General features: G+C 45.0%; 6 protein-coding genes across 6 annotated transcripts; 3 read left to right on the top strand and 3 right to left on the bottom strand.

Annotated features, from left to right (window-relative positions):
- Positions 1-129: 129 nt before the first annotated feature.
- BGW36DRAFT_390995 (proline oxidase PrnD) lies at positions 130-1868 on the bottom strand. Its single transcript, XM_046217553.1, has 2 exons — positions 1184-1868; positions 130-1135 (listed from the first exon to the last, which is right to left on the bottom strand). Exons 1-2 carry the CDS (start codon positions 1810-1812, stop codon positions 277-279), a joined length of 1488 nt encoding a protein of 495 aa, XP_046065875.1. The 5' UTR covers positions 1813-1868; the 3' UTR covers positions 130-276.
- Positions 1869-2389: 521 nt separating this feature from the next.
- Positions 2390-4937, bottom strand: BGW36DRAFT_351873 (putative carboxylesterase; the record flags this gene model as incomplete). Its single annotated transcript, XM_046213369.1, has 10 exons — positions 2390-2885; positions 2943-3138; positions 3192-3437; positions 3486-3797; positions 3854-3921; positions 3976-4135; positions 4192-4289; positions 4357-4466; positions 4521-4655; positions 4720-4937. The coding sequence occupies 10 exons, from the start codon at positions 4935-4937 to the stop codon at positions 2554-2556; spliced, it is 1875 nt and encodes a 624-aa protein (XP_046065874.1). The 3' UTR covers positions 2390-2553.
- A 1906-nt stretch (positions 4938-6843) lies between these two features.
- Positions 6844-8968, top strand: BGW36DRAFT_466384 (MFS transporter). The gene is made up of 2 exons (XM_046222339.1): positions 6844-7616; positions 7685-8968. Exons 1-2 carry the CDS (start codon positions 6995-6997, stop codon positions 8794-8796), a joined length of 1734 nt encoding a protein of 577 aa, XP_046065873.1. The 5' UTR covers positions 6844-6994; the 3' UTR covers positions 8797-8968.
- A 944-nt stretch (positions 8969-9912) lies between these two features.
- On the top strand, positions 9913-10479 carry BGW36DRAFT_433517 (uncharacterized protein; the record flags this gene model as incomplete). The annotated part of the gene is made up of 1 exon (XM_046221281.1): positions 9913-10479. One exon carries the CDS (start codon positions 9913-9915, stop codon positions 10477-10479), a length of 567 nt encoding a protein of 188 aa, XP_046065872.1.
- A 1737-nt stretch (positions 10480-12216) lies between these two features.
- BGW36DRAFT_412300 (Bud-site selection protein) lies at positions 12217-13722 on the bottom strand (the record flags this gene model as incomplete). Its single annotated transcript, XM_046219208.1, has 3 exons — positions 13402-13722; positions 12719-13343; positions 12217-12683 (listed from the first exon to the last, which is right to left on the bottom strand). The coding sequence occupies exons 1-3, from the start codon at positions 13651-13653 to the stop codon at positions 12217-12219; spliced, it is 1344 nt and encodes a 447-aa protein (XP_046065871.1). The 5' UTR covers positions 13654-13722.
- A 185-nt stretch (positions 13723-13907) lies between these two features.
- BGW36DRAFT_390989 (uncharacterized protein) lies at positions 13908-15718 on the top strand. The gene is made up of 2 exons (XM_046217552.1): positions 13908-14497; positions 14556-15718. Exons 1-2 carry the CDS (start codon positions 14148-14150, stop codon positions 15352-15354), a joined length of 1149 nt encoding a protein of 382 aa, XP_046065870.1. The 5' UTR covers positions 13908-14147; the 3' UTR covers positions 15355-15718.
- Positions 15719-15866: the final 148 nt, after the last annotated feature.

Below are 15866 nucleotides of genomic sequence, written 5' to 3'. Positions count from 1 at the left end.
ACGATAGGTTGGCAGCCGATGCCGGAAAGACGCGGTGTTCCCCGCACCCTTCTTATCACATGGGAACCACGCTGATGTTTCACCCTCTCTTATGTATGGAGATGATATATTTGGAATTCTTGTCATATAGGCTGACCGGTATAATTAATGGATAATACTAGCAATTATATTCAACGCTATGCCCGCTACGCCACGCTATGTCAAGCTGCACAAGTTATGAAAACAACAGAAACCAAAACCACCATACTCAATCAATACGCTCTAAATCATCATTTATCAGTTTTTAATAGTTAGAACTGCCTTCATCCTCCTCCATAATTCAGTCATCATAGCTCTCTGGGAGTCCTTTGTTCGCGCCACAGCTTCAGTGTTTTCGAGTGCTCGGCGCAATAAGAACCCCATGCACTCTTGTACCGAGCCCCACGTCAATAATTTATAGACATTCGGCAATTCAAGAGCTTGATGTGGATGGCCACGAGCCGCATCCTCGAAGCCATTGATTAGGTCACAGCTGACCTCATCGGCCATGCCCTGGAGCTGGGCATAGGACAGTTCAATTCGCGGAAGGTTCTCCTTCGCCTGGTTCAGGCGGATAGAGTGTGCCTTCTGGACCGACTCACGATTATGTGTCGCAATGATGAGACCAACAGGGGGGACTGTCTGCTTGTCCACACTATCCACAGCAGGAGCAAGCATAGAATTGTAGCGTCGGTTTAAAAGAGCTTCGACCACGCCATCGTAGCAAATATCTGTGTCTTCCTTGGTGTCCCAGATCAAATGGCGTTGCTCAATCTTCATGTATGCCCCACGGACAAGCTTGACACCGAGGGTATAGCCATCTCTCTCAGACATAGCCAAATGCTTCGCGATAGTTGCTGGTGTTGATTTCAGATAGGCCTGGTATGTGCAGTAAACCGTTGCGCGACCCGGAGTTTGCTGACTGCAGTAATTCTGGTATCTCATCACCCAGTCCTCAATCCCAGGCTGTACAGCTTGTTCTTCGGCGTCGACAAGAAGACGTGTGCCTTTAGCAATAGTAGCGTCACATGCTTTTCGAATGGCAGCATCTATATATTCAGACGGAGGAAGACGCTTTTGCAAAAGCTCAACAGCCTGAGTGCCCATTCCTGTGAACCTTGATGACTTTTAGCTTAGGTTTGTAAGTGAAAGACAGGAAACATACTTCAGGGCTACGAAATCACCCTCTGTAGCCATTTCGACGCCTTGCAAGGTGCCTTTCAGCCATGCATCTACCTCCTGCTGTGCCACCTTTTCGTCATGCGTGCTAGTCTTGCCCTCTCCCGTGAGTACTTCTCGTGCATATCCAAGCAGCACACCACGGAATCCCAAGTTCTTTATCTCCGTAATCGACCCCTGCACTTCAGACTTGTTCTCTCCCGCATTGAACTGCTTATATATAGTTTTCTTGATAAGCCAATGCAGAACCGGATTTCGGTCAACATCCGTTAGGGCTGTCTTAGGATGTGCCAGGGCCGAGAGTGTGTATATGCATGGTTTGAGCAGGAATGGGGCGGATGAGACGGATAAGATAAGCAATGACCGCAAGACATTCGACAACGGTAGCTTCGCCAACGGCGATTCTGGCTGAGGCTTCGCAACGTCGTTCAGACTTTCGATCTGTTGTGGGAATGTTGTTTGCAGAACGTTGCTGGCAGTGCTTCCTGCAGCTGCTGGTGATGCAGTCACGACCGCGGATGACTTGGTGGTCTTTGTCGTACTAACATGTCTGGGGTGGATGAGTAGGTAAGACGGTGGTTTGGAGAATGCACGAAGAGTGCGTGTAGGGTTCATCGTACGATGTATGAAGCGGTATGCGATAGAATGATGTGTAGTACGAAGATAAGAAGACAACGCAGCAGTCAGGGCCAGAGAAGAGTAATAAATGGCCACTTTCAGCCCGTCCCGGTGCGGCGGGATGCATCATCAGCCTCTAGTGGCAGGAGCCCCGGACAGGCAGGTGGCGGGTGGGTCCGTGTTATCGATATACTATCTACCATCTACTACCTCTATCGGTCTATGACTCTAAGTACTGCTTTAAGTTACAGGATGCTCAACACGATTGGCCACACGGCTTATCTTTTGGTAGCATTCTGTGCTATGAATCTTAGGTTGCGAGCACGACTCCATGTTACTCTGTATTCAGTCACACTGAGGCTAGTGTCACCCTCACGCCCCTTGTAGTCACTGAAGGCTTCAGACAAAGGCCCAACCGGCACGGCTAGACACGGCGACCGGATCACTCCCTGGCTCGGGCCGGCTGGGCCGAGCTTCTGATTGGCTGCCGGCACGCTTGCCGGTGGATCCCCAAACAGTGCTTCCCCGGGCCGCACTATTCTTCGCATTATTCTTCATTACACAATGCAGGTCAGCTGACAGTTGTAAATCATAGATAGATTTGAATGCTGCACGTGACATCTTTTCTATAGGATAATCTCTCCTCGACCCATTGAATGGCTGTATGATGATGCGGTAGTTGCATATGAAATTCCATTTCTTTACATTGTACTTTATGTACAGATATGCGGTCTTGTCTCAGCTTCTCTTCTCAGGCACTTTCGTGCCTACGGTCTTCCAAAAATCACATCTAGCGCCTCTCCCGCCTTCCCAGGTGTATGCATCCACCAAGTCAAACTTTGGCTGCAGGCCAGGATTCACATACATCTGGATTTGATAATCGAATGGATCTCTCGGATCAGTTCCTGTCGTGAGAATGCCGCCAGTTTGATTCAGATTCGCCTGAACTGGTTTTTCGCGGCTGTATGCTGGCCACGAGCCCAGCAGGTTAGCGGTGTCACTGGGAACAGTGGAGTTGTAGACGCCTTGTGTTGTCGGGGTACCAGTGACGACGAAGCTGTTTATAAATGCTTTTATTCGTTGTTAACACGCAGTAATATGCAATGGTGGAATATGAAAGCACTTACAAACAACGGAATCTCTGAAAGGTTGACCCATATTGTCAGGCAGCGAACCAGAAAAGTTAAAGTATGCAAATAGATCGTCGCCATGCAGGGCCGGAATGATAGAGTATTGATATTTGTGACTCTCGTGACCATCGGTGCTAAAACCTTCGGTCATCCATTGTGCAGGACAAACAAATGTTGTTTCTGCATATAAGTTCTGTATAGAATCAGCACGAGGACGGTGGATGTAATGAAATGGCGGAAAATTACATTAGCCCGCTGTTGCTGTCCAGTTGCAAAGGGGCTTTCAGTCACTGCAGTTGAGTAGTTGTCGGTTCCATCTGTCGCGAACCTAATATCGTCCACAGCTTTGGTTGTGGCAATTGGATAATGTTCCAACACTTTCTGAACATCGACATCATCGAACAGTGGGAACAGCCAATGAACAAAATCAATAAAGTCCTTCTCTGAAGTCACGTTTTGCGGTGTGAACATCTCTCCCTCGTCGGCATTGTTCTGGTATTTATATTAGAAAACGCCAATTGAAATATTTAGGTAACATACACCTATCAATGCCTGCTTTCCATTGACCTTTCCACTGGTGAGCTGGATACTTGGTCGTTCCTCTAGTATATCGCCGTCTGTCACTGGCAGAAAAGCCCATTCGCCGAATTTGTAGGTGGTGCTGATGGTGTAAGAGGCATTTTGCAGGACCTCAGACTCTTGGTTGACTAGACACTGGAAAACGTGCTCAGTCGACTTTGAAGAGGTACTGTTGAAACATTTAGCCTCCTCGGCAAATCTATAGTACCCTTGCGAAGGAACAGCGTCGGCATAGCTGTATTGTTGGGGAAGATATGGACTCGCCGCCCAAACCTGCTCATATGAGAAGAAGTTCTCAGTCGATCATAAAATATGAACGATTGACATACCCGGCTAAATAAACTCTCTTTAAGTGTCCCTCCAAACGCCATTGAATGCAACATAACCGAGCCAGCACCTGCAGCATGTCAGCCATTGTCCCTAACATCACTTCTTAACTTTCGAATAATACCCGCAGATTCTCCTGCAATTGTGACCTGGGATCGATCTCCACCGAAGAGGGAGATATAATTATGCACCCATTGCAGCGCAAGATATTGGTCATACAAGCCTGCATTCGGAGATCCAAACTTTTTGACATCCTCAGATGCCAGCCAGCCGAACGCGCCAAGCTTTAGAAAATATTTAGTATATCTCCCGATCCAATGTGAAATTGACAAGTTCATACTCGGTACTGAATTGCCACGCCGATGAACTTCTCTTTAGAACTGTTTATCATGAAAGGCATGTCGTACTCGGCGTCACCTCCGCCATATCCTCCTCCGTCTAGTTGTCCTTAGCACTGTATATAATATGACACGATTAACGCCAAAAGAAAAAAAGGAGCACTCACGAATCCAGACAAGAACTGGCAGGTTCGTCGCATTTGGCGGCGCCCACATATTTAAGAACAAACAGTCTTCATTTTCTCTTGAAGAGGGAGAGAATGGCGTCGGCGTTCTGCTTTATCATCAGCTTTATACGTCTTCATGGGCTACGAATCATTCCAGCCCTTACGTAGCATATTGAGGCGCCTGGGGACAAATTGATGCTGCGGTAGTAGCATTGATAACAGTGCCGTTACTGGTCGGTGTAGGTGCAAGAGAGCGCTGCCAACGCAAAGGTCCAATCGGCGCTTCAGCGTAACGAATTCTGATAAATGCATAGACTTAATATCAAACCGTTCGAAGATGAAGAACCCGAGACGAAGACCTACCCAAACCATTCATTCAATCCACTGGCTACCCCGCGATACGTTGCATACCCCAAGTCCACCTCGAGCGGATCTGAACTTGACCTGTGGCCTGGGGGATACGGATTCGGCGGTGCCGAGGCAATTGCGAGATCGAAAAGACTAGCACATAGCAGTACAGATAGCGAAACAGATAACAAGCGCGAGAGTAAGGATAACGTTTTTCGCAGTGCAGGCGACATTGCTACATTCCTGTTCAAACACAGGCACGCATTGCCAGACGGAAGGAAAGACAAAGATGCGCCACTGATAGAAGGAACGTCGCCTCCATCACCACGTATTAATAAAGCTATTCCTTCAGTTAGACTAGTTTAGTATATGCAATATTATGCTGTTTCTTAATACTTCCACGCCGCATAAAGTTAAATTAAGCTGAACTCCAAATGCAGCTGCAAATTATCCGGCTGGGAATAGCATGCATCCGCACTCGCTATTGTTCTTATAATTTCTCCTTTCGTTCGATTTTTTCCGATAGAGTGATTATATTATTCTAATATTTCATATACAGAAGTTCTACTTACGCAATATGGCAATTTAATCACTGGTAATTAAAATTATTGTCTTCTACTATCTGCGAAGAGTTTACCAACTGAAGAGCAGTCGTAACCCGACCGCTCTGAAAAGCTAGAAAAATAGCCAACACTCACTAACGCAGACTTGCTTCTTCATACTGGCCCCTTGTCTCGGTGACTGACGCAATGATCGACAACGCCACCCCCGCCTCTTTCAGGACTTTATTGAGGATTTCCATCAATGAGAATCGGCGGGGAGTTATTCTCCACCAATGCGAATTCATTTGTTGGTTGGTTATAAGTTGAGGATTCGAGGACCGTAGGATTCCTTGGCTCTCCATCATTCTCCATGGAGCTTTTGGTACTGGATATGCTCACACGCGGGGTTATCGGGGTAATGGAAACCTATGTTGCTTTCCAGAATTGACGCAGTAAGTAGTTCGCGTTTCGGCAACCCGAGATGAATATTGAACTCCTTGCTCTTTGAAGTTCTTAATCCAAGCTGAAGACAAAATGGACCGTTGAATAGACAATCGTAACTGGGGGTTTATTTTCATTGGTATATTCTAGATTTGCCTCGAAATTCACGGAAAGAACATGAAAAATGGCAAAAAATAGTTACGCCGAGAGCAAAACGAATATCAATTAGTATATGGATCCCGGTATCCACAGGACATCTGGAACATGGAGGGCAATGGATAGAAAAATAAAAGAATTCAACCCGAACGAGCAGACTAACAAAAGGGGATTAAACGAGAATCGGCTAACAGGAAGACTCTCCAAAAATGTTAGGGGCTTAACATATTCCCGAGATAACTGATCGCTATGCAGGATGAACCTAAATGCTAAAAAAACGAACAAACTTCTCAATTGTAACTTGATTGGTTAATTATTCTTAAAATCTCAACCCACCCCTGTTGACAGGGGTCTGGCTGTTTTATATTGGGCAATCGCTAAAGCGAATGCGCGAGCATATGCAAATAACAACAAGCCGCAGTGAATGTGACAATAAAATTTTTATTTTTGGTGCTTAATCTGTTTTGTCTAAACTTTTTTATTATCACCATCACTGACGAAACTAAAAGAATAATCGTTTGGCCCGAGAAGACTCAACAAATACTTCGATATCATCGGTTAGACCCACAAACCCATAGATAAAAACATCAGCAAACCGATCAAATAACTCAAACTTTTAGAAACACTACAAATTATCATATATTTTGCGGTACTTAACAACTCAACATTAAACATATTTAAGAAGCCTAGTCTTCACAACTTTTTACAAAATGCCAAGTCTAGCTAATAAGCCAGATACAGATTTTCACCAATTAAACATTGAATATATTCACCTATTTGCGTAAATTTACATTATTTTTATCGTCATTAGGACTAACCTAGTAGGATGGTGAATAGTGAATCATTATGCTCCAGCCCAATCCATTAGGACGATTAATAATACAAGATGCTGACCGTTCGGACTTCTATCCGAAAAAGCTCGGAAATCCTTCCAGCAGTTTGGGCAGCTATTATTTTGCTGTATTAACCAACTCGTCTCCACGATATAGCTTTAGTTGATGCTCAGTAATGCTTATAGGCCAATAATTTCTCAACTGCCATAAACATCCGCTAGATCAGCTTAGTTTTATCTTCTAACAGTACCAGGGCATTTTCGGAAACCTCATACTATATACCGAGTTATAGCAAGTATTGGTTGAAGGCCAGGCGGAATGCAGTCATTTCTCCAGTATCGGCGCTTCGGCAAAATACTCGAAGCTCAACTAGAGCGCAGCGGTGAGAAAGTCACTAAACTGCGCCAGCAGCGGAAGAATGGTCTCCAAAAGAGCATTTTAACGTCCAGAAACCTCGCATTGTCACAGGAAAAGGATCTAGAGGCCGGTCCAATTGAAGAAGATGAAGCGGATCATAAATTCCAAAATAATCATTTGATAACAAGTCCCCCATCACAATCCTTAGAAGAGCGTCCTGTCGCTGAACATGACATCGAGCAAGCGGCTATTCCAGATATCGAATCCGACGAACTTCAAATAATTCCTACACAAAGTACTACAGGGACGACCCTAGGTCATGCGTTGACTGGAATCCAAGTTCGCGAACGGACGACGAGAGAAGGGGGGCCAGAGCTAGGAAAAGTGTTCGTGGTTTCCTTTGAAAATGCCCAGGACCCGATGAATCCTCAAAACTGGAGCTTTCTCAAGCGTACAACAGCGACGATGACCCTATCACTTATTGGTGGCATTGTCGGATTCGCGAGTGCTGTAGATTCAGCCGTTATTCCCCAAGCGATGGCAGAGTTTGGCGTGAGTCAAGTGGCAGAGTCACTTGCAACTGGTATGTTTCTAAATGCTTCATACACTTCAATGTTTCCTATGTGAGCTCACACTTCCGCTTACATGTAGGGATATTTTTGATCGGCTTCGGTGCCGGTGCTCTAATAGCTGGCCCATTCTCCGAGACTGTTGGACGTAATCCGATTTATATCCTAACTATGGCCTTGTATATGGTATTCCTCGTTGGCGCAGGAGCCGCGCCGAATATTTCGGCCCAGCTCGCTTGTCGATTTTTTGCGGGTATATTTGGTGCCACGCCTCTTGTATGCGCGGGAGGCTCGCTTTCGGATCTATGGACACCTGCTGAACGAGTCTTTGCATTCCCCATGTTCGCCTGCTTTTCATTTCTCGGTCCGCTCATCGGCCCTGTCGTGGGAGGTTGGGTTGGGGAGAGTAATACCCTGAGTTGGCGCTGGACTGAATGGATAACATTAATTGCTTCGGGCGTTATTTTGTCCATTGTAGTTCTCATTCAACCAGAGACATATCATCCCATCCTCCTTAAGTGGAAAGCCGAACACTTGCGTCGGTTGACCGGAGATAAACGATACCGTGGTGGTATCGAAATCAGAAAAACCCCTTTAGCAACCCGACTCGTGCGAGCAATATATCGGCCGGTTTTGATGTTCATTCGGGAACCCATTATCATTCTCTTCGGTTTATATCTCTCGACCATTTACATTGTTCTCTTTACTTTCCTTACTGGATATACGTTTATTTTTACCGATATATATGGCCTCTCCCAGGGGATGACTGGAGTTTGTTTCGTCGGGCAGATGATTGGAGTCTTATCCTGCGGAGCCTTCATCCCTCTCAACGCCCATCTCCGCAAACGAGATATTGCACGAGCCAGAGTGCTTGGCCCTGATGTCAAAGTTGCTCCCGAGTCACGTTTATACTGGGCCATGCTTGGCGCTCCGGCAATCCCAATCAGTCTGTTCTGGATGGGTTGGACTGCGCGACCAGACATTTCTATCTGGTCACCACTTCTTGCCTCTGTTTTGTTCGGTTTCGGCATATTGTGTGTCTTCATGACTGCTTATCAATACGTCATAGATGCATATGAAGTATATGCTGCCAGTGCTTTGGCTAGTATTACTCTGATTCGGTATATCATAGCAGGCGCATTCATTGAAATCTCCATCCCGTTCTATCGAAACATGGGGTGGCATATACATTGACGATTCTTGGAAGCTTGAGTGGCGTGTTGGTTTTGATTCCTTATACATTTTATAAATATGGCCCCGCAATTAGACGGAGAAGTAGGTATAGCCCAGAATAAGTTGCTGTTCCCTGAATTCCTAGTCAATTCAAGGAGTTAATATTACGTTTATACTAGAGAAAATATTAGAGTATGCCTAGACGAAATAAAGTATATTAATTTACTTATTATATGTAAGCTCAAATTACTTGGCTCTTCTTTTGACACAATGTACAAGCTTATATGAGGATGGCCATAATCGACAAGTTACTCACAATCGAAGAGGGACATTAATTTGGTGTGACGTTCACAAAAATGAAATTTGAAACCGCGGGGAAAGTGAGTTTCTTATTTCTGGGAAAATGACTGAAGAAATATCGGATCATAGATGTCGGAGTCATGCCTACTTGCAATAAGAGCATTCAAACGTTCGTGATAGTAAATTCTAAGAGGCGAAAGTATAGATCACTTCTTGGGGACAACAGCAAAATATAACACACATTCAGAAATAGCTAAGATAAAAAATATAATTACAACAGGTCTTCTAACACTGCTTGATAAAATATAAGACACCAAGATCCCCTCTTCATCTCATCTGTTCCGTCGTTTTTATTTTGAATTTTATGCCGATTCTTATATCTAGGACTTGAGAAGTCAGCGCAAGGCCACACCCTAAATTCCATCCTTTAGTAATTCTCGAAATAGACACCGGATATCCTCCAACTCTTGTAAACACTAAGCCACTGTAATAGGTTTTCATGGTAAACTACCAACTCTCTAGAAATAGTTACAGGTCCTAAAGTTAATTGTGCTGGATGACAACCTCGGGCATGAATGCCGTTGAGTCAACATTTTGAATCATAATGCATATGACAGAAAGGCTGAATGAGTAACAATCTTGACTCAAAGCTTTGCTTTAAAAGGATCACTTTCCTTTTCCTGATTATTTTACTTCCTAAACACATACTATTTAGTACTCTATTTGCAGAAAGGTAAAATTTTAACACTTACATCATAAAGAGTGTACGATCTCGTTTGGTGAGATTTTTCTAGTGTCCAAGGATCTCCACAGACTGACATGGCTTTAGTATTCATAATGGCAGAACGTAGGGCACGAGATCTTGCAACAGCTTCACCAGAGTTCACACCTCTGGTATACAACTCTGCCGGCGCTAATGCTCAATTACGGGTTTGGGGTGAAATCGACATTGAACGTACCGAAGACAAAAAAATGATACATATCATACTGTATCTCACAAATCAGACTTCCCCTCCCCCCTTGATGTGCCATGCATGGCCACATAACTTTGTATACTTTTTCAAAGTCATAGTGACATCTGGGTCAAATACCTATTACTCGGAAGAGCTGCCGTGTGAGCTGGGTTACAGTCACCGCCACCAGATGAAGGTTCCGCACTTCAAATTGGACCAAGGATATCCAGAGCACGAGAAGTTTTATATCTCTGTGGAATTGGTGAAGATAAGGTCCAAAAGCATGCACGACGAAGATCCGTCGATCCAGGATCGACGCATTCAAGAAGTGAAGCTAGACTTTGGTCCGGAAACCTTAGATGAAATCGCACGAATTAGATCCGTGAACGGTCGCTTCACCGACAATACCAACAAGGAATTTGAGTTGCCCCAGAACGCAGGGGAGCTTTAATAGTGGAAATCTGCTAGCTGTGTGTATCAGTCTGAATATAGAGATTCTTGTATCTGAGACTCAATAAATTAGTGAAAGGCTAAACCCCTAATTTCTACATGTATTTATAATAATTCTTAAAATAGAGATGTCCTCAAACTATTGTAAGCTCCAGACAACTGTAATAGGTTTTCACGTCATGCCAGTATTTCCCATCCTTTAACGGATAAGCTCACTTTGCGAGACGATAACCTCAGGTAGGAATGCCACTGACTCAATCATAAGTCGTCTGACAGAAGGGCCGATTGAGTAACAATCAACAGTCAAAGGATTGCTTTATGAGTCAAATGTTTTCTTTAAAAGTCCCCTTTCCTAGCCCGAATTTTCTTTTCTTTTCATTTTACTTTCAAGACACATACTGCTGAGTCTCCATTTACAGAAGCTAGCATATCTTTCATTACTTAGATTATAAAAGAGTGTTCGATCTCATCTGGTGAGTTGTTTTTCGTCCCTTAGAGCCTTCCAAAACTCATGTAACTCTAGATTCATCAACATGGTAGAGCTCCGGCACTCATCGACTTCCCCAAATTATTCATGTCCAGTGGACGCCCCTTTGTTGGCAAACTCTACCGATCCTAAATCATACGGACTTTTGGGTGAACTGACCTTTTAATCCGTAATACACATCGCACTGACTCTCACAACTCCGGCTCCTCCCTCACCTTACGGTCTTAAACTCTATCCAGATTGGCCTCCCTGGCCTAATAGTCTTATGTACACATTCCTCGTTGAAGCAAAGTCGCCGAAAGAAAAAGCTCCGGCGGAAACATATTACTCAGAAAAAGTGTCAGGTGAAGGGGGGAACGGTCGTGGGATCTTTTTATACCTTCGGCTATTGAAATTACAGGAAAATTGTCCGAGTGGTAACAAGGTTGTTATCCATGTAAAGTTGCTGAACATTCGGTCCAAAGAGAAGCTAGAGGACGCAAGCGCCTAGGACTTGCCTGTTCAAAATGTAGAGCTTGAGTGGGGACCGGAAATAGTATGCGAATACTACAATGAGGACATTTCCATACTCGACAACGCCTCCAAGAAAGCCCATGCTGAAGGAGAAATTTGATTCTGGAAATCTGCTCGCTCTTTGTATCTGGTGTCAGTCAGGTCTTCGACTTTCCGTCTCAGTGAGGGTCAGTTATTCCATCATGTAACTAGCTCTCAGTCCAGTAGCTAGGGTTTCTATTGTCATCATGTACACGAAATAGCAAACGGAGATATACTATTCGATACATTTCTTCCTCTATCTCTACGTACTACGGAACTTGAGTTCTACAGGTAATGTTTCACAACACATGGCAAACAGATAGTTATTTCTATCACAATGAGCAATTTTCAATTTGAATCAATCAATCCCGCGGGTAGTTCTATGTCTAGATCGATTTAATGCAACTGTTGACAGCTACATGTAAGAGAACCATCCAGATATCATGTACTAACTCGCAAATACACAAATGACATCCTCAGAAGTAATATTTTTTCTGGGAGCATTTCAAGGCACCTCGAAATCATTGGCATGCTATAGTTAACATCATTACATGTACATGTAGGTATGTTCATCCACACCAGTTGATGAGTTTGAACGTGGAATATGATAACATAAATTCAGCTGTACTTTCAAGAGGTAGCATAAATTAATTCTATCTAATATGGAAAATTATATGCAGGATACATGAAAGTAGTACGAACCCGAGGTCGGCCACACTAATCAAACACAATTTTCTTTCCCTGAAAAGAAGCCTGTGCCTTTTCTTGTTTAGCCTTGCGAGCTGCTTCCCATGATGGGTGCAATGGTGCGTTTGCTTTTTCCTGTTTACTCGTTTTACTCGGCTGGGTCCGGTTGCTTGGTCCTTTATTATTCCCACGTACATCTTCCTTTCCGCGGAAAGACTGGGCAGCCCCTCGTTTGGCCCATCTAGGCTGATTATCAGTCCCATCTGTTGCGCCTCTGCGCATGTCCCATCCGGAATTCTTATTATCTTTGCCTTTGTTTTTATCATCGTGAAGATGATTGGCTTTGTTGCCATATTTCTTTTCCCACAACGCCCGGCGTGCTTGTTGGCCCATCCGATTTTTGCGGGGGGGTTCCGGTTTAGGGGTATCAATCTCATCCCCTGATTCAGATCCTGACCAGTAGCCCCCATCATAAGTGATGGTAGGAAAGTTGTATCCTTAGCTGGAACGCCAGCCTGAAGCTTTTGTCTACCTTTCACCTTCGGTGGCGGTGGGGACACTGAAATGCTTCTTGATTCGGAACCGGACGCGGAAGGTGATGGATCGTCTACCGCGTCATATCGTTTAGCCGCTGAATTTCGAGACTTTTTGATGTCTATCTCAGAATCTGCATCTATATCTGATTCATCTGAGGCCGCAGCGAGACGGCCATTGAATTGTGCCAGATCCATACTTTCATCGTCAGAACCCCCGCCCATGCTTACGCCTTCCAACCTTGTAAGTTCCGCATCTGAATTGCTGTCCGGTTCATTATCAGATAGTGCTGCATGTTTCTGCTGCTTCTGGGCTCCCTGTTTTGGCTCCTTTGTTGTTCCCAAGACCTTTCCGGCTGTTTTGTTCGCGGATTCTTTCTTCTGGGTCTCTTCCACACCTAGCACGCTTCGAATACCATCTAGAATTTCCGGGAGAACATTTTGGACCGGGTTAGACTTAAATAATCTCGCCGTGACATTGGCTTCGGCAGGGTCTCGCGGCCCAGTTGTAGATACTGAAGTGGTCTTCTTCAACCGTGCAAACTCAGGCGATTCAGCAATCCGTTTTATCTTGGCTAGTTGCTTGAATAGATATCGATGTGCTGTCTCTTCTAGATTCAGGTTCTGCGGATTTTCAAATCAGTACAGTTTGGAAACACAAATACAGCTTGTGTGCGCGTACCTTCAAGGCTTGTACCTCCCCAATTTGTCGCTCAAAGGCCTTGCTATCTTCATCCTTCTTCGAATTCTTTTGTCGTCGGCCGAGTTTCTGTCTCTCGAATCCCCGCGCGGTTTTCAATGCGCGAAACAGAAGCTGAGTCCCACGCTCGAATTTGAAGCGTAATCGCATTGCCTTCACGTTATTGGCCCTGTCATCTCGGCTGTCGTCATGCCGCAAGCTGTCCTCGATCTCAGAGTGCTTTCGCTTCGACATCTTGTCGGCCTTCGGCTAGTCTGATGTTGCAACTGTGCGATTTGCAGCCGGTCTCAGCCTCGGCGTTCGTTCTCCGCGTGTAAATTTTTGATGGGGAATCGCAGCAAAGCGTTTTTATTGGCCCCCGCCCGGTGATCCCAGCTTTCTGGCGCTTTCCCCAATACGGCAAAGCCTCGGCTCATTCACGTGACACAACCCGAGCTGCATTACTCCATTCGGCATTACTCCATTCTGCATCGTTCTGCACCGTCTACTTTTATTCGTATTCTCTGCGAGCGAAGCTATTGGACATTCTTCCCTCTGGTCGGCCCGACGAAAGCCCGGAATTCGTGCAACGTACTACATTGCTGCCTTTATCCGATCTTTAAAACATCAATAGATCCAATTGATCCCAATTCTGCCTGTTATATTGTACTGGTATCTTACTACTTTATCATTACTCTTCGGATCTCTTTAGACTGGCGCTTTCATAATAACACCAACCAACCGTGAGCATGGCCTCAAAGTACTACCTGCCGCTCGCGCTTTTCCTCTTTTCCGCCTATGCCGGGTTCGCCATCTTCGCTTTTTCAGACAGAAATGGCACTCTTAAGCTCGTCGAGCATTTCGGAACAAGCAAGGTCCTGCCGGGCTCCGGCGAACCTTTGAAAACCAGCTTTACGGGAATTGAGCCCATCGACCGCCTATTAGCTACTTTAACAGTCTTCTTTATCCCTGTTGTTGATGGAAGCAACCCCTCACTTCTGCTGCACTCGGTTAATTTCACTGGAGCTTTCGGCTCGGCCTGGGTTTTGGTTGTCTTAGAAGCATGGAGAAAAGGCAACTCGGGGAAACTCTTTTCTTTGTAAGTCTTTACCGCGTTTTGATGTCCAAATCGACAGGTTAATTGAAAGCTATGCTAGCCCCTCGATCTTTGGTATTGGCGCTCAAGTGGCAACTTTTGCTGTGTCTACCCCTCTATATCTGGGTCTGCAACTCCTGGGATCTAATACATCATTCCAGCCCACAGCAAAGAACATTGCGATTCCAAGTGCAGTGGTAAAATCGATCCCATTGATCTTCGTTCTCGCTTATCAAGTGCCCAGCTTAGCTATGCTAATCCCTGCTCCTGGGACAATCACATTCGACCAGAAGCAGCTTCTTATTGCACTCTGGCAGCCTTGGCCAGTATACGTTTCTATCCTCACCACTGTGGTCTCGCTAGTGTGCACTAGTTCTGGAAGCGACAGCTCGCCCTCCCAGCTACGGAAGTCTCTTCGAACAGTCTACACTTTTGCTCTTGCCAACGCTTCTCTTAACCATGTTATTACATGGACCATTTCTCTGACATCAGTCGTCAAGCCTGAATTCTTCAGCGAGAAATACTTGTCGTTATTGCACCCAAGCCAGGTCTTTGGACCTTACAACCCCTTCGCAAATGCCGACCTGCAGGTCCAGGATATTGGCCAAGGTGTTCATATTTTCTTGCAATGGGACTTCCTTGCTGGTACATTCGGCGTTCTCTTCTGGGCAGCGAGCGTGAACGCGCTAGCCCGTAGCAAAGTTCAAGGAAAGATTGGCTGGATCGGCTTCCTTTTCAAAATCGCCAATTTCTTGCTCCTGACTGGACCAGTTGGTACCGCAGTGCAGTTGGTCTGGGAAAGGGATGAGTTGGTCCTGGAGGACGAAATCATCAAGAGTGCAGCTAAGAAGAGCCTGTGATCGATGACTTCTTCCATTATGTCTTCTTCACAAATGAACAGTCATCTGTTTTAAGGGGAATAATTGAGTTCTGCAATATGCTTTTTCTAGTATTCTGGCTTTTTGCCTTTTTCAGAGCTATTTCACACCTCGAACTGTCTATGGAGACTAATCCCAAGCTGTGAAGATGTTACGCAGCCAGAACTTATGTATGAACTAATTGATCAGCGCAAGTCAGAATGGCTGAAGTATGATCATTACTTCCTTCAGTGCTTAAATTACTTCAACCGGTTAGTTACTGTAATTTAGCTTCCACAATCAGCAGGGTTGTAAAATTCTCGGCAAAGTCGTTCTGTATTCCAAACTCCTTTCAACTAATACTTAGACTTTTATCTTAAACAATTGATCAGTGTTCGGCAAATCTCGCGCAGGTCCGTTGGGATGTAAACCATGTCTACTGGTGGTATTTCTTTTATTTTACATGCATGCAGTCTCATTTAAAATACGTGTAAACCGCGCTACGTCATCAAAAG

Source organism: Talaromyces proteolyticus (assembly GCF_021365285.1).
Source record: "Talaromyces proteolyticus strain PMI_201 chromosome Unknown BGW36scaffold_15, whole genome shotgun sequence".
In the NCBI taxonomy this organism is placed as follows: domain Eukaryota; kingdom Fungi; phylum Ascomycota; class Eurotiomycetes; order Eurotiales; family Trichocomaceae; genus Talaromyces; species Talaromyces proteolyticus.
Note: the sequence above shows the minus strand (reverse complement) of the source record. Positions and strands in the feature narration are given on the sequence as shown.